Source organism: Gopherus evgoodei, chromosome 4, assembly GCF_007399415.2.
Source record: "Gopherus evgoodei ecotype Sinaloan lineage chromosome 4, rGopEvg1_v1.p, whole genome shotgun sequence".
Classification (NCBI taxonomy): Eukaryota; Metazoa; Chordata; order Testudines; family Testudinidae; genus Gopherus; species Gopherus evgoodei.
In genome coordinates, this window is record NC_044325.1 from 85,619,694 (window position 1) to 85,639,727 (window position 20,034).

General features: G+C 44.1%; 1 protein-coding gene across 2 annotated transcripts in view; it reads right to left on the minus strand.

The window, feature by feature from the left end:
* CAPRIN1 (cell cycle associated protein 1) overlaps nt 1-20,034 on the minus strand; it is a 64,287-nt gene that overhangs the window by 17,565 nt on the left and 26,688 nt on the right. For both annotated transcript variants that reach the window (XM_030560075.1, XM_030560074.1), the window contains exons 7-14: nt 17,483-17,620; nt 16,751-16,803; nt 16,580-16,666; nt 12,769-12,924; nt 12,258-12,366; nt 8,731-8,792; nt 6,934-7,044; nt 2,064-2,213 (exon numbers count right to left, since the gene is read on the minus strand). In XM_030560075.1, coding sequence (XP_030415935.1) covers nt 2,064-2,213; nt 6,934-7,044; nt 8,731-8,792; nt 12,258-12,366; nt 12,769-12,924; nt 16,580-16,666; nt 16,751-16,803; nt 17,483-17,620 — 866 coding nt within the window. The remainder of the gene's footprint in view (nt 1-2,063; nt 2,214-6,933; nt 7,045-8,730; nt 8,793-12,257; nt 12,367-12,768; nt 12,925-16,579; nt 16,667-16,750; nt 16,804-17,482; nt 17,621-20,034) is intronic.

The window sequence follows — 20,034 nt, forward strand, 5'->3', positions numbered from 1 at the left end:
ATAAAGTTTGTGACCAAACAGATCTAGTCTTCTTGAGTCCTTGCTCTGAGGTGGAGATATGCTCACCCTTTCTTTCCTGCGCATTGGCAGGTTGACATACCACAAGAGAAGTGGAGGAGTGATTGGAAAAATATTCATACCCTTTAGAGGGGGTGAACTATCTTCTCAGCCTGTTTTGCTGTTGCAGCCAGGGAAAAGTGTCGTGATGACAAAGTTGTGATGAGCTCCATGACAGCCTCATTGATTGACAGAGCAATCTCAGTCAAGGTGGCAGTGATACCTCTCCTGCCTGGATGCCAAACACCTGACACCACTCTTTTCAGGAGATCCTGGTGAGCACTGTAGCCTTCTGGAGGAGGGGTGTGGGTGCAGAATTCATGTCCCCCATAAATTTCTTTGCTTCTCTGCCAAAAAAATGACACTCTGATGGAGAAGCAAAAGGAAACCTCAAGAGCAGTCACGAGCTCCTCCCCAGCAGCACATGCATCTTTTCGGACACATGGAGCAATCGACAGATAGATAAATCACCGTGGGCTAGGGGAAGCGGAGAGGCAGTGGCAGAAGACGCCCCAGCCAGTGCTGGGTCAGATCCATCCAACTGGTGTACATCCAGACTCCACCCATACCCAGAACCCCTGCCAAGCCTCACCCGCCTTCACCCAAAAACACCTCTCCACACTGAGAGCCCCCCACCCCATCCAGCCCTGGGGATGCCCTGGCCAGTCCTGGCCGGGCTGGAGGAAGAGCATATGTCCCCTGCACCAAGTGGCCAGGGTCGGGCCAGACCCCCCGCAGAAATCTCCCCCTGCTACAGGAAGCTCCCCATCCTCACACCCCTTGCTTCCTGCCCCCATTGCTCCTCAGTGTAGGGGGAGGAGTCACTGTCGGAGGAGCTGCTCCTCCATCCGCCCACCTTCATGTATCTGAATACCCCCCCGTAACCAGATTCCTACACCCAAACCTCCACCAAGCCTCACCCCCTTGCATCTGCCCTCCCCCTGAACCCAGGCCACCCCCCCCCAGTGAGCTCAACCCCCCCGCACTAGAACTTCCAACACAACAAACTCCACACCCTATGTACTTGGACTACCCTGACTAGCCACCCCACACCTGGAACCCCCCACTGAGCCCCAACCAGCTGCACTCAGACCCACACCCCACCAAACCCCACTCTCCCAGTACCCTGCCGAGCCCTTTCCCTCCCCCCGCCCCCACACCTTTATCTGGACCCATTGCTGAGTCCCATTATCCCTGCACCTGGAACCCTTCAAGTGCATCCAGATTCCCCCCCTCGGTATCCCCACTGAGATGTCCTCACCCAGACTGCCCCACACAGAACCCTAACAGCCCACACCTGAATCCCTCCACACTAAGCGCCTCCACACTTGGATCCTGCCAGGCTGGACCTGCCTGCCCACACCTGGTGTGCCTGGCAAAGAGGGGCAGGCCTGGCCCTTGCTCTGTGTCAGGGTGGGTGCACCCTCATTGCCAAGTCCATGTCCCTGAAGGGGAGAGGGAAGGGAATGGGTGGCCTGCAGGGTGATCTCCCGCCTCCGTGCAGCCAGTGGCCCATGCTCGCCGCTGCCATGCTGGAGCTTCCATCTTTATTTATTTACAAATAAAATTTGCAGAATTTTAAAATATTGTGTGCAGAATTTTTAATTGTTTTGCACAAAATTCTATCAGGAGTACTATTTACAAGGCGTGAAGAAGGTATTTGAATAAACAAGTCTGAAATCGCAGAGAACGATCACTGTCGGTAAGAAGGAACTGAAAAGAGTTAAGGGTGACTCCTCTTATACTAGCACACGGTGGTGAGCAGCCACAGGGAGCACTCCAGCCACCCCAACAGGTATCACTGAGGGAAAAAAGTCTCTGACATCTGTGCACTAGGCACACACACACACCTACAGTGGAATTAACATGTGCAACCACTCGAAGAAGAATAGAGCCTATTCTAAGTGCAATTATACAACAACACATTCCAGGGTCAAAATAATGGCTATCAGAAGATTTGATTAACAAAACAAAGTGATTCGGCATTAAGTTCATTTGATACTTACTGTTTGCATGGACTGGAATGGAGCTGCATTAACGTTGATTCCACTGCTATGTAAAGGTTTGCTAGACCCAGCCTGGAATACCTGTGGCTGGGGTGCAGTAGGAAGTGGTGACGATGCTGGGGTTTGGTCTGCACTCAAAGACATTGAAGCCTAGCAATTGAAATGAAGACGACTTAAGCAATAATTCATACAGCAACTGATTATGTCAAGTCATCCTTTACCAAACTATAGGCAAGACCTGAAAAATATTGCTACTGACATGTGGAGGCGCTAAACTATAGCGCCCCCTCCACAGCACAACTGGATGAATGAAAACAAAGAAAAGTTCTCCCACTCATGAACCTCAGAGAAGGACAGAGAAGTGAGTGAACAGAGGAAAAGCAAGTGACCTACTAGCCACAGTCGTCAACATGCCCCTCTTCCTCCAAGCTAGCATCGTGCATGCCTGTGCGATGAAATTCTCCACAAGATGCTCCACTGAAAAGTACTAGCCTCTCACCTCTTTATCAGCATCCAGCTGCTGGTGATTTAATGAATTTAAGCCTTGACTATAGAGGACTGAAATAACTGCTACCAAAAATGTAAGATTTCACAAAATTTGAAGTCACAAATAAGGTCAAGGCATTTGTAAAACACAGTTACTCACCTTTGTAACTGTTGCGCTTCAAGACGTATTGCTCATATCCATTCCAATTAGGTGTGCACGGCTGTTGGAGAATTTTTATCCTAGCAATACCTGGTGGGTTGGCTGTGGAGCACCGGGGAGTGGCGCCTTCACGGCACTTGATATATACCCCAGCCGACCCAGCACCTCCTCAGTTCCTTCTTGCCGGCTACTCCAACAGAAGGGAAGAGGGGCAGGTTTGGAATGGATATGAGCAATGCATCTCGAAGAACAATAGTTACAAAGGCAAGTAACCGTTTTTTCTTCTTCAAGTGCTTGCTCATATCTATTCCAATTAGGCGATTCCCAAGCCTTTACCTAGGCAGTGGGGTCGGAGTGAAGCAACATGGATTGTAGGACTGCTCTACCAAACGCTGTGTCATCTCTGGCGTGCCGGATGATGGCACAGTACGAAGCAAAAGTGTGTACCGAGGACCAAGTTGCGACTCTGCAGATTTCCTGGATCAGGGCCAGAAACGCCGACGACGAAGCCTGGGCCCTCGTGTCTGAGCAGTGAGGGGCGGGGTCGGTAACAGCCAGATCATAGCAAGCACAGATGCAGGATGTGATCCATGAAGAGATCTGCTGAGAAGAGACCAGGAGGGCTTTCATCCGGTCAGCCACCACAACGAAGAGCTGGGTCATCTTCCTAAATGGCTTCGTACCCTCAATGTAGAAGGCAAGGGCCCTATGAACATCAAGGGAGTGCAGCTGCTGTTTCTGGTGACTGGCGTGCAGTTTTGGATTAAAAAAAACTGGAAGAAAAATGTCCTGGCTGCTATAAACTTGGGAAGAAAGGCTGAGTGAGGCCAAAGCTGCACCTTATCTTTATGGAAGATCGTGTAAGGTGGTTCCGAAGTAAGGGCTCTCGGCTCGGAGACTCATTGCGCCAAGGTGATAGTGACCAGGAAAGCTGTTTTCCAGGAGAGGTAGAGAAGGGAGCAGGTGGCCAGCAGCTCGAACGAGGGTTCCATAAGTCTGGAGAGGACAAGGTTAAGGTTCCATGTGGGGACTGGCTGTCGAACTTGTGGGTAGAGATGATCCAAGCCCTTGAGGAACTTGCCAACAGAGGTGGGTGCCCCATCCCAGGGCTGATGCATCTGTGACGAGGGAAAAGGATGACTGCGGGCTGTGAAAAGGAACTCCTTTGCATACCGCCTGGGGATCTAGCCACCAGTGGAGGGAGACCAGGACCCGCTCCGGGATGGTGACCATCAAGTTCAGGTATACCAATCTCCAGGATCCAGGGAAGGTATAATGGTGCCCAAGGAGACCATGCAGAACTTCAACTTTACCATGAACTTGTTGAGTCCATGCAGGTCCAGAATTTGCCAAAGCCCACCTTTCGCCTTGGAGGATTAGGAAATATCGGGAGCAACACCCCTGCCCCTTAGCTCCCTAGGGACCTCCTCGATTTTCCCCCATGGCGAGGAGCATTTGAACCTCCTGAATAAGGAGTTGCTCACGAGAAGAGTCCCTAAAGAGGGATGGGGAAGGGAGGTGGAAGGACGGGAAAGAAGAGCATTGGGGAGAGTATCCCATTTCCACCATGCAGAGGACCCAGCAGTCCGTGGTTATCCGAGACCAAGCACAGTGGAAATGGGATAAATGATTCAAGAAAGGTGGAGTAGAATCCTGAATGAGGTCCAGGATGCCATCCTCAGGCGTCCCTTCAAAAGGCCTATTTTGAGCCAGATGAAGGCTTGGTCAGACCCTGGCCTTGTCCTGACGGGGGGTTGGAGGGCTTCCTCCTGCCATTATGTCCCTACCACCTATAGAAATCCTGCCTCAGCCAAGGACGATACGGGAGCTGTTGTAACTACTGAAGCTTGAAGGGTTTCCGCTGGGTAGCCGACATGTGCATGCCCAGGGACTTCATTATTGTCCTTGAGTCTTTAAGGCTTTGTAGCCTTGAATCTGTCTTTTCCAAAAACAGGCCCTCTCTATCAAAGGAGAAGTCCTGCAGTGTCTGCTGAAGTTCCAGTGGTAGGCCGGAGGCTTGAAGCCAGGAGATATGCCTCATTGTAATCCCTGAGGACAGAGTATGAGTGGCGGAGTCTGCAGCATTCAGCAAGACCTGCAGTGAGGCCCGTGCCACTGTTTTGCCCTCTTCTGCCAAACTCCCCAACTCCTCTCTGGACTCAGGAGGTGCTAACTCCTTAAATTTCAGCATGGAGTTCCAGGAGTTACAATTGTAACAGATCAGGAGCACCTGCTGATTAGTGATCCTGAGCTCAAGACCCTCTCCCCCGACCCCCCTGAGGAATAAACTTTGCGCCCAAACAAATCAAGGCACTGGGCGTCCTTCAATTTGGGTGCTGGGGCTTGCTGGCCATGCTGTTCTCTCATTCAGTGATGCCACTACAAGCGAACAGGGCTGTGGGTGGGGGAACAGATAGTCATACCCCTACGAGGGAACAAAGTATTTACGCTCCATTCCCTTAGTCCGATCCCAAAGAAAGAGAAACAGAACATGAGGGCCATGGTGGCGCCAAGCGGATCTGCATAAGGTCACGTCTACGTAGCGATGGGGAACGGTGCCACGACGCTGGGGAGTGGTGCCGGGACCTGGACCAGCGCCTGGATTTGGATCATGGTCGAGATTATGACCAGTGGTGAGAGCTGTGTCAGGTCCAGGATCTGCTCCTCAACTGCAATCGGCAGGCAGACTGGCGCCGCGATCGGGACTTGGAGCAGTGCCGTAAGCATGACTGGCACCACGAAGGAGAACGGTGCCAGGACTGCAGGCGGCATCAGGAACGGTGCCGAGAACGGGATCGGTGCCGTGGCTCGACCGACAATGCCAATGGGTGAATTAGGGCTGGCCTGCCCTCAGTCAGTGCCGCACGTACAGGAACCGGTGCCCTGGCACGAGGCTGAGGGGATGCTGATGCCATCATGACAATAAGATCCCTGGAGGCAGCAAAAGTATCCGGGGTGGACGGCAACTGGACCTGAACCACGCTGCTTGTCAGGGAGTCCAGAGACACCAGACTCAACGGCTCTCCCCTTGGGTCCGGAGTCAACGGTGCTGAAGCCATAGGCTGCACCCCTAGATGCTCCCCTGCGGGACACTTCTCCGTGGGCAGTTCCAAGGAGGCTGGTCTCTGAGGAGGCGAACCACCCTTTTCCGGCTTCCAGTGCTGCTTCTGGCCAGAATGGGAGCGGTGCCAGGCTGATGAAGTCGGTTGCAGTGCTGGAGAGCATCGGTGCTGCGGGTCTCATTCAGAGTCCAACCATGGTGCAAGCTTCTTCCGCTGCCGCCGGGCTGCCGCGCACTGAGGTGCACAGTGCTGGATCTTGGCACGCCGCAGGAGGCTGAGGGCTCAGAGCCGCCTCCATGAAGAGCTGTTTTAAACAAAAGTCCTGCTTCTTCGTAGTCCGGGGATGAAACCCTTTACAGATCCTGCACTTGTCTGCTTGATGAGACTCCCCTAGACACTTCAGGCAAGAGTCATGGGGGGCGCCCTTTGGCATGGGCTTAGAGCAGGACCCGCAGGGCTTGAATTCTGGAGCCTTCAGCATGAGCCCAAGAAAAAAATCATGCAGGAGGGGGAAAAAACCCAACACCACTACTACTAACTATAATTATCAAGAACTGTAACTACACTGGACCCTCGCTAGAAAGCGAGATTTGGGATCCACGCGCAGGACTGCATTAATGCGGGGACCACGTTAAAATGAACTGCAATTAAAGTAATTAAATTTGGGATCCATGGCCGCAACTGTGTTATATGCAAATTTGTGCTATACAGACAAGCGTTATATAGAGGGTCTGGTGTATTAACTAACTGTAAACTATTAACAATAAACTATGCGAGAGAGAGTAGTGAAGCAGAACTCCACAGTTCCAGTGACCATCATGAGCAGAAAGAAGGAACTGAGGAAGCGCTGGGTCAGCTGGGGTATATATCAAGCACCATGAAGGCGCCGCTTCAGGGGGCTCCACAGCAACCCACCAGGTATTGCTAGGTTAAAAATTCTCTGACAGCCATGCACACAGCTTGTGCACACCTAACTGGAATTGATATGAGCAAGCACTCGAAGAAGAAGAAGAACAACATAAAAAAGGCCCTATCAATTGACACCTGAAACAAATATTTAACTATTAAGCTTTATCTTCAAAGCATCATACACTACCCCTTTATTCACAACTGCAGACTGAGATAGTATATTGCTCCCAAAATAAATTCTAATAGGACTTGCCTGAATCTGGTCAATTGATTCTTTCTGTGGCCGTTGCTCTGTTGCATGAGAAGGCTGATACATGGGCTGGGATGCTGTGTAACCCTCACTTGTAGAAGAAACCAAGGGAACCTACCAGAAAGAATTTAAGACTTAGCAGAAGCTCTTCAAGTTTTACTAACAGGAGAACCAGACATTACAACTTTGAAAGGAAATGTGCCTGTGGTAAAAATCTTGTTATGGATACCCATGGATTTTTACTAATATCCACAGTAGCAATATACTTATGCACAATTTGATTAAATTTAAAAATGCTGAAACAGGGGCAAAGCAAATTTATTTTAATTGATCTGTTCCAGTGTACACCCACTGCTCTGGATAGAAGTTCCAAATTCATTTATATTTTTGTCCAGGCGACGATGTGCGTTTTGTTTTAAATGAAAATTATTCCTACCGTTGTGTCTCCTAAGGTGACCACAAGAGAAAGCATATAGAGTACTAGGGATGAGGAACAGCGTGTAGCAGCAAGCACAGAGGTGATGTTTGTCATCATGAGCCCACCCTAACTAAATGTACCTCCTTCTAACTCAACATCCTTGGAGGCTTTGTGCCTGAGGGCAGGTTATAGGGTGAGGGCAGGTTATGGGGTGAAGCAGACCAGTAAAGTTGGTTTAAAAATGGCTCTGCTTACATCACCAACATGATCTGAAACCACCTGCAGAAAAATAAACATGCTGCCTTGCAACAGAGGTTTGATGGCAATTCTTGAGAGGAAGCCCACAAGACTGGCTGCCAGAGTCACCTTTTTGAACCATCACATGTCCCTAATTATTCACGGTACAGCAAAGCTGAAAACAGTTTAGCTGCTATCTATATAAATGGTTGAGGAATTACTGTTAGAACTGGTTTGGACCGGAGGGGGAGTGCATTAGGAAAATGCATAAGCACCACTTAACATTGTAAAAAAAATCCTGGAGAATATAAAGCTGCGGGGGGCGGGAATGAATGCACCCAGGGCACAGGCATGGCCTCAACAGCAGAATCTTTTGCGGACAATCACTCTAAGAACACACATTTCCCACACAGAGTTCAGTCTAAAAGGCATGTTTTTCCTAATGAACATTCTCAATCTGTTACTCCACATGGCACTTCCTGCTGATCTTCAATGGTGAAGCATTAGTCAGTCTTTTAGCAGGGACGTTTCCTGCTAGCCTCCATTCATTCCAAGGCTCTTATGCATCTACTGAACAAAAAAGTCATAAGACTCTCTACACCACTGATCCCCAACCTTTCTCGTCTGGCAGGCAGCAGATGAGCAGCCACAGAGGACCATGGCGGTGGATGAGCATCCATTGCAATGCAGCCGACAAGCAGTGTCATCGCCGAAATGCCGCCAAAATTCAGTGGCGGTGCTGTTTGTTGGTGGCAAGCAGCGTCATCCAGAGGCATCGCCGCTGAAATGTCGCCAAATTTCGGCAGCATTTCGGCGGATGATCGTCTGCCGGCCAGTATCCGGGCGCACTTAGACACCCTGGCGGGTGCCATGGCACCCATAGGCACTGCACTGGGGACCCCTGCTCTACACTGTCACTGATTCTTGTATCAGCTTTTTCTGATGTAAATTCAGCCACTATCATGTTCGCAGACACCAAAAATTGAAGGAGAGTGGAAACAATATAAAAAAATCTTACAAGAAAAAATAAGCTTGATTTCTGATGCACCTAATGGCGAACCTCTTTCAACACAATCCTCATCAATTAAAATAAACCTAAAGCCAATTAAAGATCTAGTAAATGGTTTATTGAGCATAGCTCTTACCTGCGTAGCTTCTGGTTGCACAGGAACTTGGTTAGGCTGGGAAAGTCTAGATTCAGCATGAACTGGAAATACAATAAATTTACTACGTAACTTTACAATGAGACGTCTGACATGGTATAAATTATAAGTGGGACTGGCAACAATACCTTTTACTAAGATTGCCCGACACATCCCATAAGAACACTCTGGGGTGAAATTTTCCATGCTGTCAGCCTCAGAAGGAATTTAGGGAGGGGAAATTTCAGCTAAAATGGTTCATCCATTGCAGAGAACAAGGACAGGGAATCTTGGGTTCCATTCCAGCCTCTGGAGGAGAGTGTCCCCGTGTGGATATAGATTCTTCTGTTTTACCTCTTCTGACCCATCACAGTCATCTCCTTTCCTCACCCTGGCTGCTTGTCCCAGTCTCTAGCAAGTCCCAGCCCCATGCCTCCTGACTCAATTCAAGCGCCAGTCCTCCCTCCCTCCCACGTCCTTGTCCCCATTCCTCCCTCCCGTCTGCATCTGAATCAGGCAGCGTGCACCACCGTGCTGCCTGGGCCCGGCAGTGAATCATTGAGAGTACAGGAAAGAGATTCCCTGCTCACATTTCAGGTGCCCAAACCCGGCATAGCTGGCAGCAGCCTAGAACTGCAGTTGCAGCAAAAGGCCTGCTCAACCCTGATGGAATCTTTGGGGAATTTGGCTGCTAAAACCAAAGTCTCTACTGAGCACATAAACCACAGTTTTTCAGAGGCTTATAAGTTGGCATGATGTGGGTGGGTTTTCATGAGGACAGAAAGAGGAACAGCCATACCCTTCCAAATTTCAGGCCTCTTCTCCAAAGCATGATGCACTAAAGCTATTTGTAGAAAAGTTCCACAAGAGTTTTTAAATGGGCAAAACATTTTTCTTGAGTCTCACCATTTCTCTACCAAATTCCTTTCAAACCCACTGGCAAAGTGTCCCATTTTCTCTAGTGCTAGTTGACACAAAGGATTACAACCTACTACTATCAGTTACTCTGTTTGCTCCAAGCTCTGACATTTAAGCTGTGGATCAGAAGATTCCAAACCCACCAATGACTCATCATATGATAGTCAATATGTCACAAAAGAATTCTGATTTTTTTAGTTTGCTTTTTTTAAAATAAGGAAGTTACATACACAAGTCTTAAATGTTATTTACAGTTGCAAAGTTAAGTAGGGCTGTCAATTAATCAGAGTTAACTCACACAATAAAAAACATTAACTGCGACAAATTGCAGTTTTAATCGCACTGTTAAAACAATACCAATGAAAATGTCATGTTTTAGAATGTTTCTCTACATTTTCAAATATATTGATTTCAGTATCAAAACAGGATACAGTAATCAATTTATATTATTTTTATTACAAATATTTATACTGTCAAAAAATAGTATTTTTCAATTCACCTAACACAAGTACTGTAGTGCAATATCTTTATCATGAATGTTGGACTTACAAATGTAGAACTATGAACAAAAAAAACCGCATTTAAAAATAAAACAATATAAAACTTTACAGCCTACAAGTCCACTCAGTCCTACTTCTTGTTCAGCTAATTGCTTGGACAAACCAAGTTTGTTTACATTTACAGGCGATAATGCTGCCTGCTTCTTGTTTACAATGTCACCTGAAAGTAAGAACAGGCATTCGCATGGAACTGTTATAGACGACGTCACGAGATATTTACGTACCAGATGCGCTAAAGATTCATATGCCCCTTCCTGCTTCAGCCACCATTCCAGAGGACATGCTTCCATGCTGATGCTCGTTAAAAAAATAATGTGTTAGTTAAATTTGTGACTCAAATCCCTGTGAGAGAACTTTACATCTTCTGCTCTGTTTTACCCACATTCTGCCATATATTTCATGTTATACCAGTTTCAGATGATGACCCAGCACATTGTTCATGTAAAGAACACTTTCATTGCAGATTTCACAAAATGCAAAGAGGGTACCAATGTGAGATTTCTAAAGATAGCTACAGCACTCGACCCAATGTTTAAGAATCTGAAGTGCCTTCCAAACAACCTGAGAGGAAGGAGGTGTGGAGCATGCTCTCAGAAGTCTTAAAAGAGCAACATTCGAATGCGGAAACTACAGAATAGAACCACCAAAAAAGACAAAAACAAACAAACAATCTTCTGTTGGTGGCATCTTGACTCAGATGATGAAAACGAACAAGCGCCAGTGTGCACAGCTTTGGATTGTTATCAAGCCGAACCCATCATCAGCACAGATGTATGTCTTCTGGAATGGTGGTTGAAGCATGAAGGGATATAGGAATCTTCAGCACATCTGGCATGTAAGATACCTTGCGACATCGGCTATAACAGTGCCATGCGAACGCCTGTTCTCACTTTCAGGTGACATTGTAACAAGAAGCAGGCACCATTATCTCCTGCAAATGTAAACCAACTTGTTTGTCTGGACAATTGGCTGAACAAGGAGGAGGACTGAGTGGACTCATGGGCTCTAAAGTTTTAAATTGTTTTATTTTTGAATGCAGATATTTTTGGTACATAACTCTACATTTGTAAGTTCAATTTCCATTAAAAAGATATTGCACTACCAGTACTTGTATTAGGTGAATTGAAAAACACTTTTTTTTGGACAATGCAAATATTTGTAATAAAAATATATGAAGTGAGCACTGTACATTTTGTATTCTGTGTTGTAACTGAACATACTTGAAAATGTAGAAAATGTAAAAAATGTAAATAGTATTCCATTATTGTTTTAATTGCTTGACAGCCCTAAAGTTAAGCACTCAAAAAAGTTAGGCAATGTCAGAATTAATGTTGCCTGTGCAACCGTAATTCTGCCCCCGTGTGCATATGTATGATAGAGTCTTTAGATTACCTGGTCACAAACTACTTCCCCCCCACAGGATTCCTGATTCATTTAGACCACAGAATGGATAGTACTCACTTAAATGAGCAGTTCTTCAATGTTTTGTTTTCTCCTTATTGTTTAATGAGTGACTCCATGCCTTAATTACTGAAGGCTGATCAAACCCTGCTCTGAAAACAATTATTAATTTTCTCATGGACTTTTCTATGGTGTTCATCACTATAGTGTCTGAGTGACAAGTGTTTTTTGACTACCCCTGTGAGATGAGGGAGTATTATCTGAATTTTACAGAAAGGGAACTGAGGCACAGAGATTAAGGTCAGAATTATCCACTAAATGCAGAAATACTAGACTACAGCACAATGACATCGTGTCCTTCACAAGCCAAATGCTTGATCTTGAGTTCAAATAATTGAAAGGACACCCAATTACCACAGATTTGGGGCAATAATTTATACACTAATGCCACAAATGAAAATTAGGGCAACAGACTACTAGATGTCTACAAAGTGCTCCGCAGCACAGCTATATTCCATGAAAATCACATAAGGACCTCACTGAACACCAAGTGGGTTTAAGCTTAGAGATAGTAGGGTTAGGAATGCCTGAAATCAAGTTAATTTTGCAAACCTTCCCCAAGATGCAGTTTTATGATTTACCATTACAAACCTGGAGGGCAAACCATCTGAGGCATATCCAAGTTTTGTGCTGGATTCATGGGCTGTGCTGATACGATGGCAGGATCAAGAGTCTGATTCTCAAACTCCAACATGGAATCCTAATAGAATAATTCAACAGGATTCAAGCATACTTTTAAAAATGTATTAAATTATGTTGTTATGATCAGGGATTTGGTCTTTTTTTAGAAAAACAAAAAATAGGAATATCAATGTATTTAAAATCAACTAAGATTTCAAGGATTTTCCTGCACCATTCACAAACCCAAAATTACAGAATGTACCTCACGACTATGAAGCATACACTGAAGAGAAGATAATGTAACTATGGCAGCTTGTTTTCATAGGCAAACAGAATAAAATACAAAAAACAAGCAGGTAACCTGCTCTTGACTAGTTAGATGGCTTTATTATTTTTACTTTATAAAACTGAGGAATTACTAACAAATTAAGAGTTTAGCCTCCTTCTTAAACCAATTCACCACAGCAGAGCAACTACATACCTGCATGAAGTTGTATGGGCCCTGCATCTGTGCCATAAGGTCCTGTACTCGCTGTTTCCTAACAAGAGGGTCTGCTTGAGTAACAGTAGTGAGAGCATGGGGTTCAGGAACTGGAGGAGATGTAGCTTGTGGTTGTTGCTGGAGTGAATTTACAACCTAGTGAGAAAGTAACAATTGGCTCATGGGTTTCATCTACATATCTGGTTGAGACAATATCAGAAGCAATTTATCAAAGAGTAAAAACTTGGAACTTTAATGACAAAGGTTTGGCAAAACTAGTAAGTGCAAAACACCACCAAGTTCTTGGAAAAGAGTATTACTGTAGCTTTCTACAATGCTCGCACAATGACCTCTATTACCAGTATGTAGATATCCTAGAAGGAGGTTTAATGCCTTTGTTTTCCTATACATTTCCTTTGCTTTTTTCAAAACTATGAACTGCTCAACCACTGCAATTACTTCAATTATTCAGTATCTATCCACCCACTATTGTGGTGCATTGTTTTTGATAGGTGAAATGCAAAAATCAATTGTTTATTTCTCTACCACGGAGACTAGGGAAGTGTCTCCACTTGGAAGTTTACCAAAATAGCTATTCCAGTATAACTCCCCATGTGGGCACACTTAGGGCATGTCTACATTTGCAAAGTTACAGTGCCGGCAGTTACAACGTGGCTCAGAGAACGCTCAAGGAAAACCGCTGTTGTGTGTTCATACTGACAGCTGCCTGCGCAATAGCGTGTTCACACTTACACCACTATTCAGAGCTGTGCACTATGGGCATCTATCCCACAGAGCACCTCTTTCTCTTTTGCCGCTAAGACTGTCCTAATGCCCCGTGATTCATTGCTTCGCATCCCAGCAATTTCTGTGCTTCCGTCTGAATTTGGCACCATCTTTCAACAGTTTGCGTACTGCGCGCCCTGCCCTGCCTCTTTCGGACAGCAGGAATAGATCCTGAGCTGTTGACCAGTACGCTATTCTCACTGACCAACACATCATGAGTGGCAGCGCAGTTATTCCTTAAACTACAAAGGCAAGAGGAGTGCGACATTGATCTCACCACACATAGTAGCTACGACATGAGATTGCTTGTGGCATTCATGGAGGTGCTGATGACAGCTGAACGTCGTTTTTGGGCTCAGGAAACAAGCACTGAGTGGTGGGATCACATCGTCATGCACATCTTGGATGACTAGCAGTGGCTGCAGAACTTTCAGACAAGGAAAGCCACATCTATGGGACTATGTGATGAGCTCGCCCCAGCCCTGTGGCGCAAGGACACGTGAATGAGAGCTTCTCTGTCACTGGAAAAGCATGTGGCGATTGCATCATGGAAGCTGGCTACTCCAGACTGCTACTGATCGGTTGCTAACAAGTTCGGAGTGGGAAAGTCAACTATTGGAGTTGTGTTGATGGAAGTGTGCAGGGCCATTAATCGCATCCTGCTCCGAAAGACCGTGACTCTGGACAACGTGCGTGACAGCATGGATGGTTTTGCACAAATGGACTTCCCTACCTGCGGAGGGGCGATCGATGGCGCACACATTCCAACTCTGGCATCAGACCACCTAGCCACTGAGTACATTAATTACAAGGAGAATTTCTTAATGGTGTTCCAGGAACTTGTGGATCACCGTGGGCGTTTCACAGACATTAAACACAGGCTGATCCGGTGCATGACGCATGCATGTTTTGGAACACTGGCCTGTTCCAGAAGCTGCAAGCAGGAACTTTCTTCCCTGACCAGACCACCACCGTAGGGGAAGTCAAAACACGCATTGTGATCCTGGGAAACCCCACCTACCTCTTAATGCCATGGCTTATGAAGTCATACACGGGGCAATCTGACAGCAGCAAGGAGCAGTTCAACAACAGGCTGAGCAAGTGCAGAATGACTGTGAAGTGTGCATTTGGCCATTTAAAAGCCCGCTGGCGACGCCTGTGTGGGAAGCTGGACATGGCCGATGACAATATTCCTATGCTTACAGTCGCGTGCTGTACATTCCATAATATTTGTGGAGGGAAGGGTGAAAGCTTCACTCAGGGCTGGATCGCAGAGGCTCAGCACCTGGAGGCGGAGTTTGAACAGCCGGAGACCAGGGCTATTAGAGGGGCATAACACGGGGCCATAAAGATCAGTGATGCTTTGAGGCAGCAATTTGAAGCTGAAAGCCACTAATATTTGTTGCTATGCTTGGGATTGCAGTCCTTGAAATGCTAGGAGGTGATTGGTGCACATGATGCAAGAAGGGGCCTTAACATAATTGTATGTTGATTTGCAGTGCTCTTTTTGCTTTCACTTCTTTATATCCTGCAAATGTAAACCAATTTGTTTGTCTGAGCAATTGGCTGAACAAGGAGGACGACTGAATGGATTTGCAGGCTCCAAAATGTTGAACTGCATTAAAAAATAAAACAATGTATTTTTGTACATAGTTCTACATTTCTAAGCTCAACTTGCAGGATAAAAAGATTGCACTACAGTACTTGTATTAGGTGAACGGAAAAATATTACTTATTTTTTCCTTTTTTACAGTGCAAATACTTGTAATAAAAAATGAACACAAGCACTGTACATTTTGTATTCTGTGCTGTAACTGAATCAATATATTTGAAAATGTAGAGAACACCAAAAAAAAAAATCAAATAAATGGCATTCTATTATTGTTTAATTGTGTGACTAAACGGATTAATCACTTGACAGACCTAATTTTAAGTCAAGGAATGGGATATAAGCATCAGAATATGGCACAGTCATCAGCACAGCTATACAAATGGAAAATCTTCTATAGACTGGTGTCTCACATCCATTCCAGGTACTGTTCATTCTGAAGGCCATGAATAAATCTGTGGATCATGAATTTCTGATGGACTGGTTATATCTGGCAGAGCAGATATCAAGATGATTCCTCTTCTCCAAGAAATCCTGAAGCAGCGACAGGCAGTTACTCCATCTCATGGCTGAAAGAGCCAGGAAAGCACCATATGGAGTCAAAGGGGAAAAAATATATCATTCTTGGAAGGTAGCAGCTCTGGAATTTGCTTCTTGTCTTCCTAATGGATAGAATAAGTTCATGTCCAATCCACCAATCAAGAAGTTATGAAATAGGACAGTGGATAACTATTCTCTCCAATACATGAAAATGTGTGTAAAGAGCCCGTCATAGTACAGTGACGGATTTAAATATGTAGATAATAAATCTATGCAAGTCACAGTATTTGTAAAATTCTTCCTATTAGTGTTGTAATTCATGTGTCCAAAACACTCATTTTCATGACTTGTATGAAGAATGAATAATGCATTAATTTTCTTTATAAGTATGACTTTTCTTCTAGAAGTAAATATATGTAGTACATATAGGTTTATCTACTTCTGAGCAGACTTGTGCACACCTGGCGGGCAATATAAGTTGTGGTTGAGTTTACATGTGGCATTAACTGTATCATCAGGGAACTGCATAAAGCAATACAGCTCCATAATGCTGTCAATAGCTGTAACTATAATTTAGAAGTTCTACATTGGTTATACATCAGTGACAATTTTAAACCTGCTTGTTACTCTTCAAGTTCCACCTCCCCAACCTACTACTACACTACTAAAGCAACTTCCCCATTGAGATTCAGCTACATGCAAGGTTAGTACTATAGAGATCTTCGAGCTAGGTACACAATACAGGAGAATATGGCCAGCTCAAGACTGGTAAAAAGGTTTATTTTTGGGTTAAAAAATATTATGAATGTTTTGAAGAGTTGCGAGTCAGTGAAAACAGGGACTGCAATTTTACCAGCAGCACATAAGACATCTTACCTCAACCGTTTCAACTGTCCACTCATCTACCTGTTCCTTCTCACTGCTGCTGAACTGAGTCTCCGCCATGAATTGTCTGTTTACATACTAAAATAAAAATGAGAGAGTATGAAAGACAGACAGTGGCATTAAAGCTAAAATAGTGACTGCAATCTTTCCACTGAATAGTACCTCAGTTGATTCAACTTCACTTGGTTCAGTGTATTCTTCTGTTGGCTCAGGTTCTATGAGAAAAATATACTATTTTAGGCACATTCCATTAAGTAAATGTGTATGTTACTCTTTCCTTTAGACTTTGGAGGGGGAAACAGTAAAATCCCAACCAGTAGTTTAACAGTTTATCTTCCTTTGACAAACACTGTTTGGTTTAATCTTTGTGATTTTAGAGTTATGAGAACATAGGTTCTATTCTGTTCTTAAATCTACAGCTCTACAGCAAACTAGACTAGAAAGATGTAGGAAAGCAAGATGTGGTGACCACTTTTAATCTACATGATACCACATAAGCAGTTTCACTGTTAAGTTGTATTCCTCGTTTAGAAGTTGCAATGAGCTTTGTCTTGAGTGCATATATTGAATCTTTGCCCACTCAGTGTAGATCCCATTAAGTGGCTGGGCCTCATTAGGCTGCTGCTATATTCAGGATTTTAATCGCTAGTTAGCTCATTCTTCACATTTATTCACTTTGCATTTATCTATATGTAGCCAGGCTACACATGTTCTTTTACAAAGCATGAAATTCTGTCTAACGCACTAGACTGACTGAATAGTTTAGATATAAGAGCTTGATTTTTTTCACATTTGTAATTATCTTTCCACTGCTCTCATGGATCCCAGCAAGTAGGGATAACAGTAGACCTACAACTTACACATGGAGACCCAAACAGATAAATGTATACTTACCAGCTTCTGCTACAGGATCTTCCACTGTAGGTGCAGGAGCTGCCTCCTCTTCCTCACACAGTCCATTCTGATGGTTGTGGGTACTATCAAAATAACTAGTTTGAAGAATGCGTTCAACAACATCCTTCAGCGCCTTATCTGCAAAGGAATTAAACTCTGGTCAAGTATAGACAAAAAGATCATAACTATTTTCCAGGATGATGTCCACCCCCAACAAATCTCATAAAACTTATTTTCCATTTATTGGTAGGAAACATTTACTGTCCAAAACTAGTCTAATATCACTTTCAATTTAATTATCTACCACAGAATGCCCTCTGGATTTTAAGGATCAGAAATGAAAAGTATTTCTCGAGTTGTGTCAGCACTGCATACTGACTGTTTGCACATTAAACCATGGTAATTTAAAGAGCAGATGACAACTCCAAAGTCATTTTGAAGCAATTCTGCTTCCTGAATTTATGAAAAGCTGAACTTAATTTTTTACTAAATCCTAGAGGGTAAGTATCTTAAAATGTATCATGAAAGAAGTTGTTAGACATTGATAATGCAAGAATAAGCAAGATCTCCGTAAGGTCTGTGTACACGCCTCAGAACCACAGCATAACCCTAGAGTCCTGGAATGAGTGCAAAGTCTAGGGTTATGCTGTGATTCTTGGGGGTGTACATGACGGCAGTGCAGAGGTGCCACTATGGCAGTTAGCAACAGCAGTATCATCTGCAGTGCACATTTGGGCAGCGTGCTTCCCCCAAGACAGGGGGACTGCCCCAGAAAGGGGGCACAGATCCCATAGTAGGATGCAGACAAGTTGGAGTTTTAACCAATCCATATGTCCTCCGATGGTCCCTTGCCACTTGAGTGCATTTGGTAAATAATCTGCAAATTGAACACCGCTCTTTGATGTAGGCTTTGCTTAGGCCCAGCACGTTCCACATGTGAGGATCATTCCCCCCACACCACAGATTTTTAAACCCTGGTGAAGACATCACCAGGGAAAGACTTAAACTAAACTACAGCTAACACTATACTAAGGGATTGGGAGGTGAAAATGACAGAGCTCCAACCCCAGACACAGGCAGTAAAACAGAAGGGAAGGCGCATCTCAGAGCCAGGGGAAGTGCTAGTCATTAGGCATAAGCACTGCCCCCCTACAGGTACAGCTATGAGAGAAGTTTCTTCAGCTTTGGCTGGCATAAATGTGCGCACACACACAACCTCTAAACGGAATACACAGCTGCATCTACTCAAAGATGAAGAACAGCAACAGCCAGGCCAAGTAATCTGCCAATGAGAACTTTTGCCATGTGTCCAGTCTTTATCTCACCAACATATTACAACCAATAGAACTGTTGCATACAAATTAGCTGCAGAGGAATAGTGGCAAATGGTTGGGATACAAGGAGTCATTTGACATCAGAGGTAAAAGCTGATCTGAACCGGTCTGTAAGCCTATATCCTAACTATATACATTTTTTAATAAGGTAGCTTTTTACAACAAAAGTTCTTCAAATATAGCATAGACAAGATTTCTATTACTTTTATATATGGAGAGTTTGAAGAATTTTCTTCTGTTAAATTCACTCCCAAATGAATTTAAGTATGGTAGATGCTAAATTTCTTAAAGAACACAGTTTTCAATGGATTTTATATCCAACTAATCTACTGAATTTTCTAAAATTTACTTCTGTGCTCAAAAATTAAATTGTGTAACTTTGGAGGATACACCACATTTTTCACATATAGCAAAGAAGTTAAATCCCTGCTTTAAGTGCAAAATGGAATTCAGTTTAAAATATGGATTCACAACCAGCACTTCCATAATAAGCTGAATGCATTGTAAAGCACACATCTACATATCTTGGGCCCACACAGAAAAATCCTAATAGTATCTAGTTGCCATTTAAAGTGCCATGTTATGTTATGATTACAAGTAATTTCTTTTGTGCATTACTTGTAATACTAAAAATAAATACTAGAAACAAAACCCCGATTTTAACACCACATTTTGTAACGATGAAGAAAATAGAGGACAATTTCAACTGTAGAATAAACAGCAACTGTAAATAAAAGCATATGCAAAGATTGCTTTTTCTTGCAAAAATTCTGCTTTACGTACAAAAAAAACTTCCTAAAACTCTTGTAAGTTGTTTTTAACAATTCTTGACAAGGTAAGCACATCCTTATGTCACATTTTCAGCCTAAATTATCTACTTGGTCCAAAATCACAAAGTATCATTATTGTCAGAGAATTATTACCTCAACAGTTATAGCAGTTTTCAGAAAAAAGCAACCAACCCTGAAAATATTAAGCCCCTAATCCTTTAATGGTTTATCTTATTCTTATTCACACAAACATACTTCAAAACATCCATTCTGTGAAATATAACAAACAGCCATTAAAAGTTGTACTTTTGCTGAGACTGGTTTTAAAACCACACTCCTTTAATTCCTCCAACAGGAAGTTTCACTTCATCTCAAATTAAGCAATACGTTTGGATATAACAGTAGACAAACTATATATATTACAGCTGTTTTCATAAAACCACATATG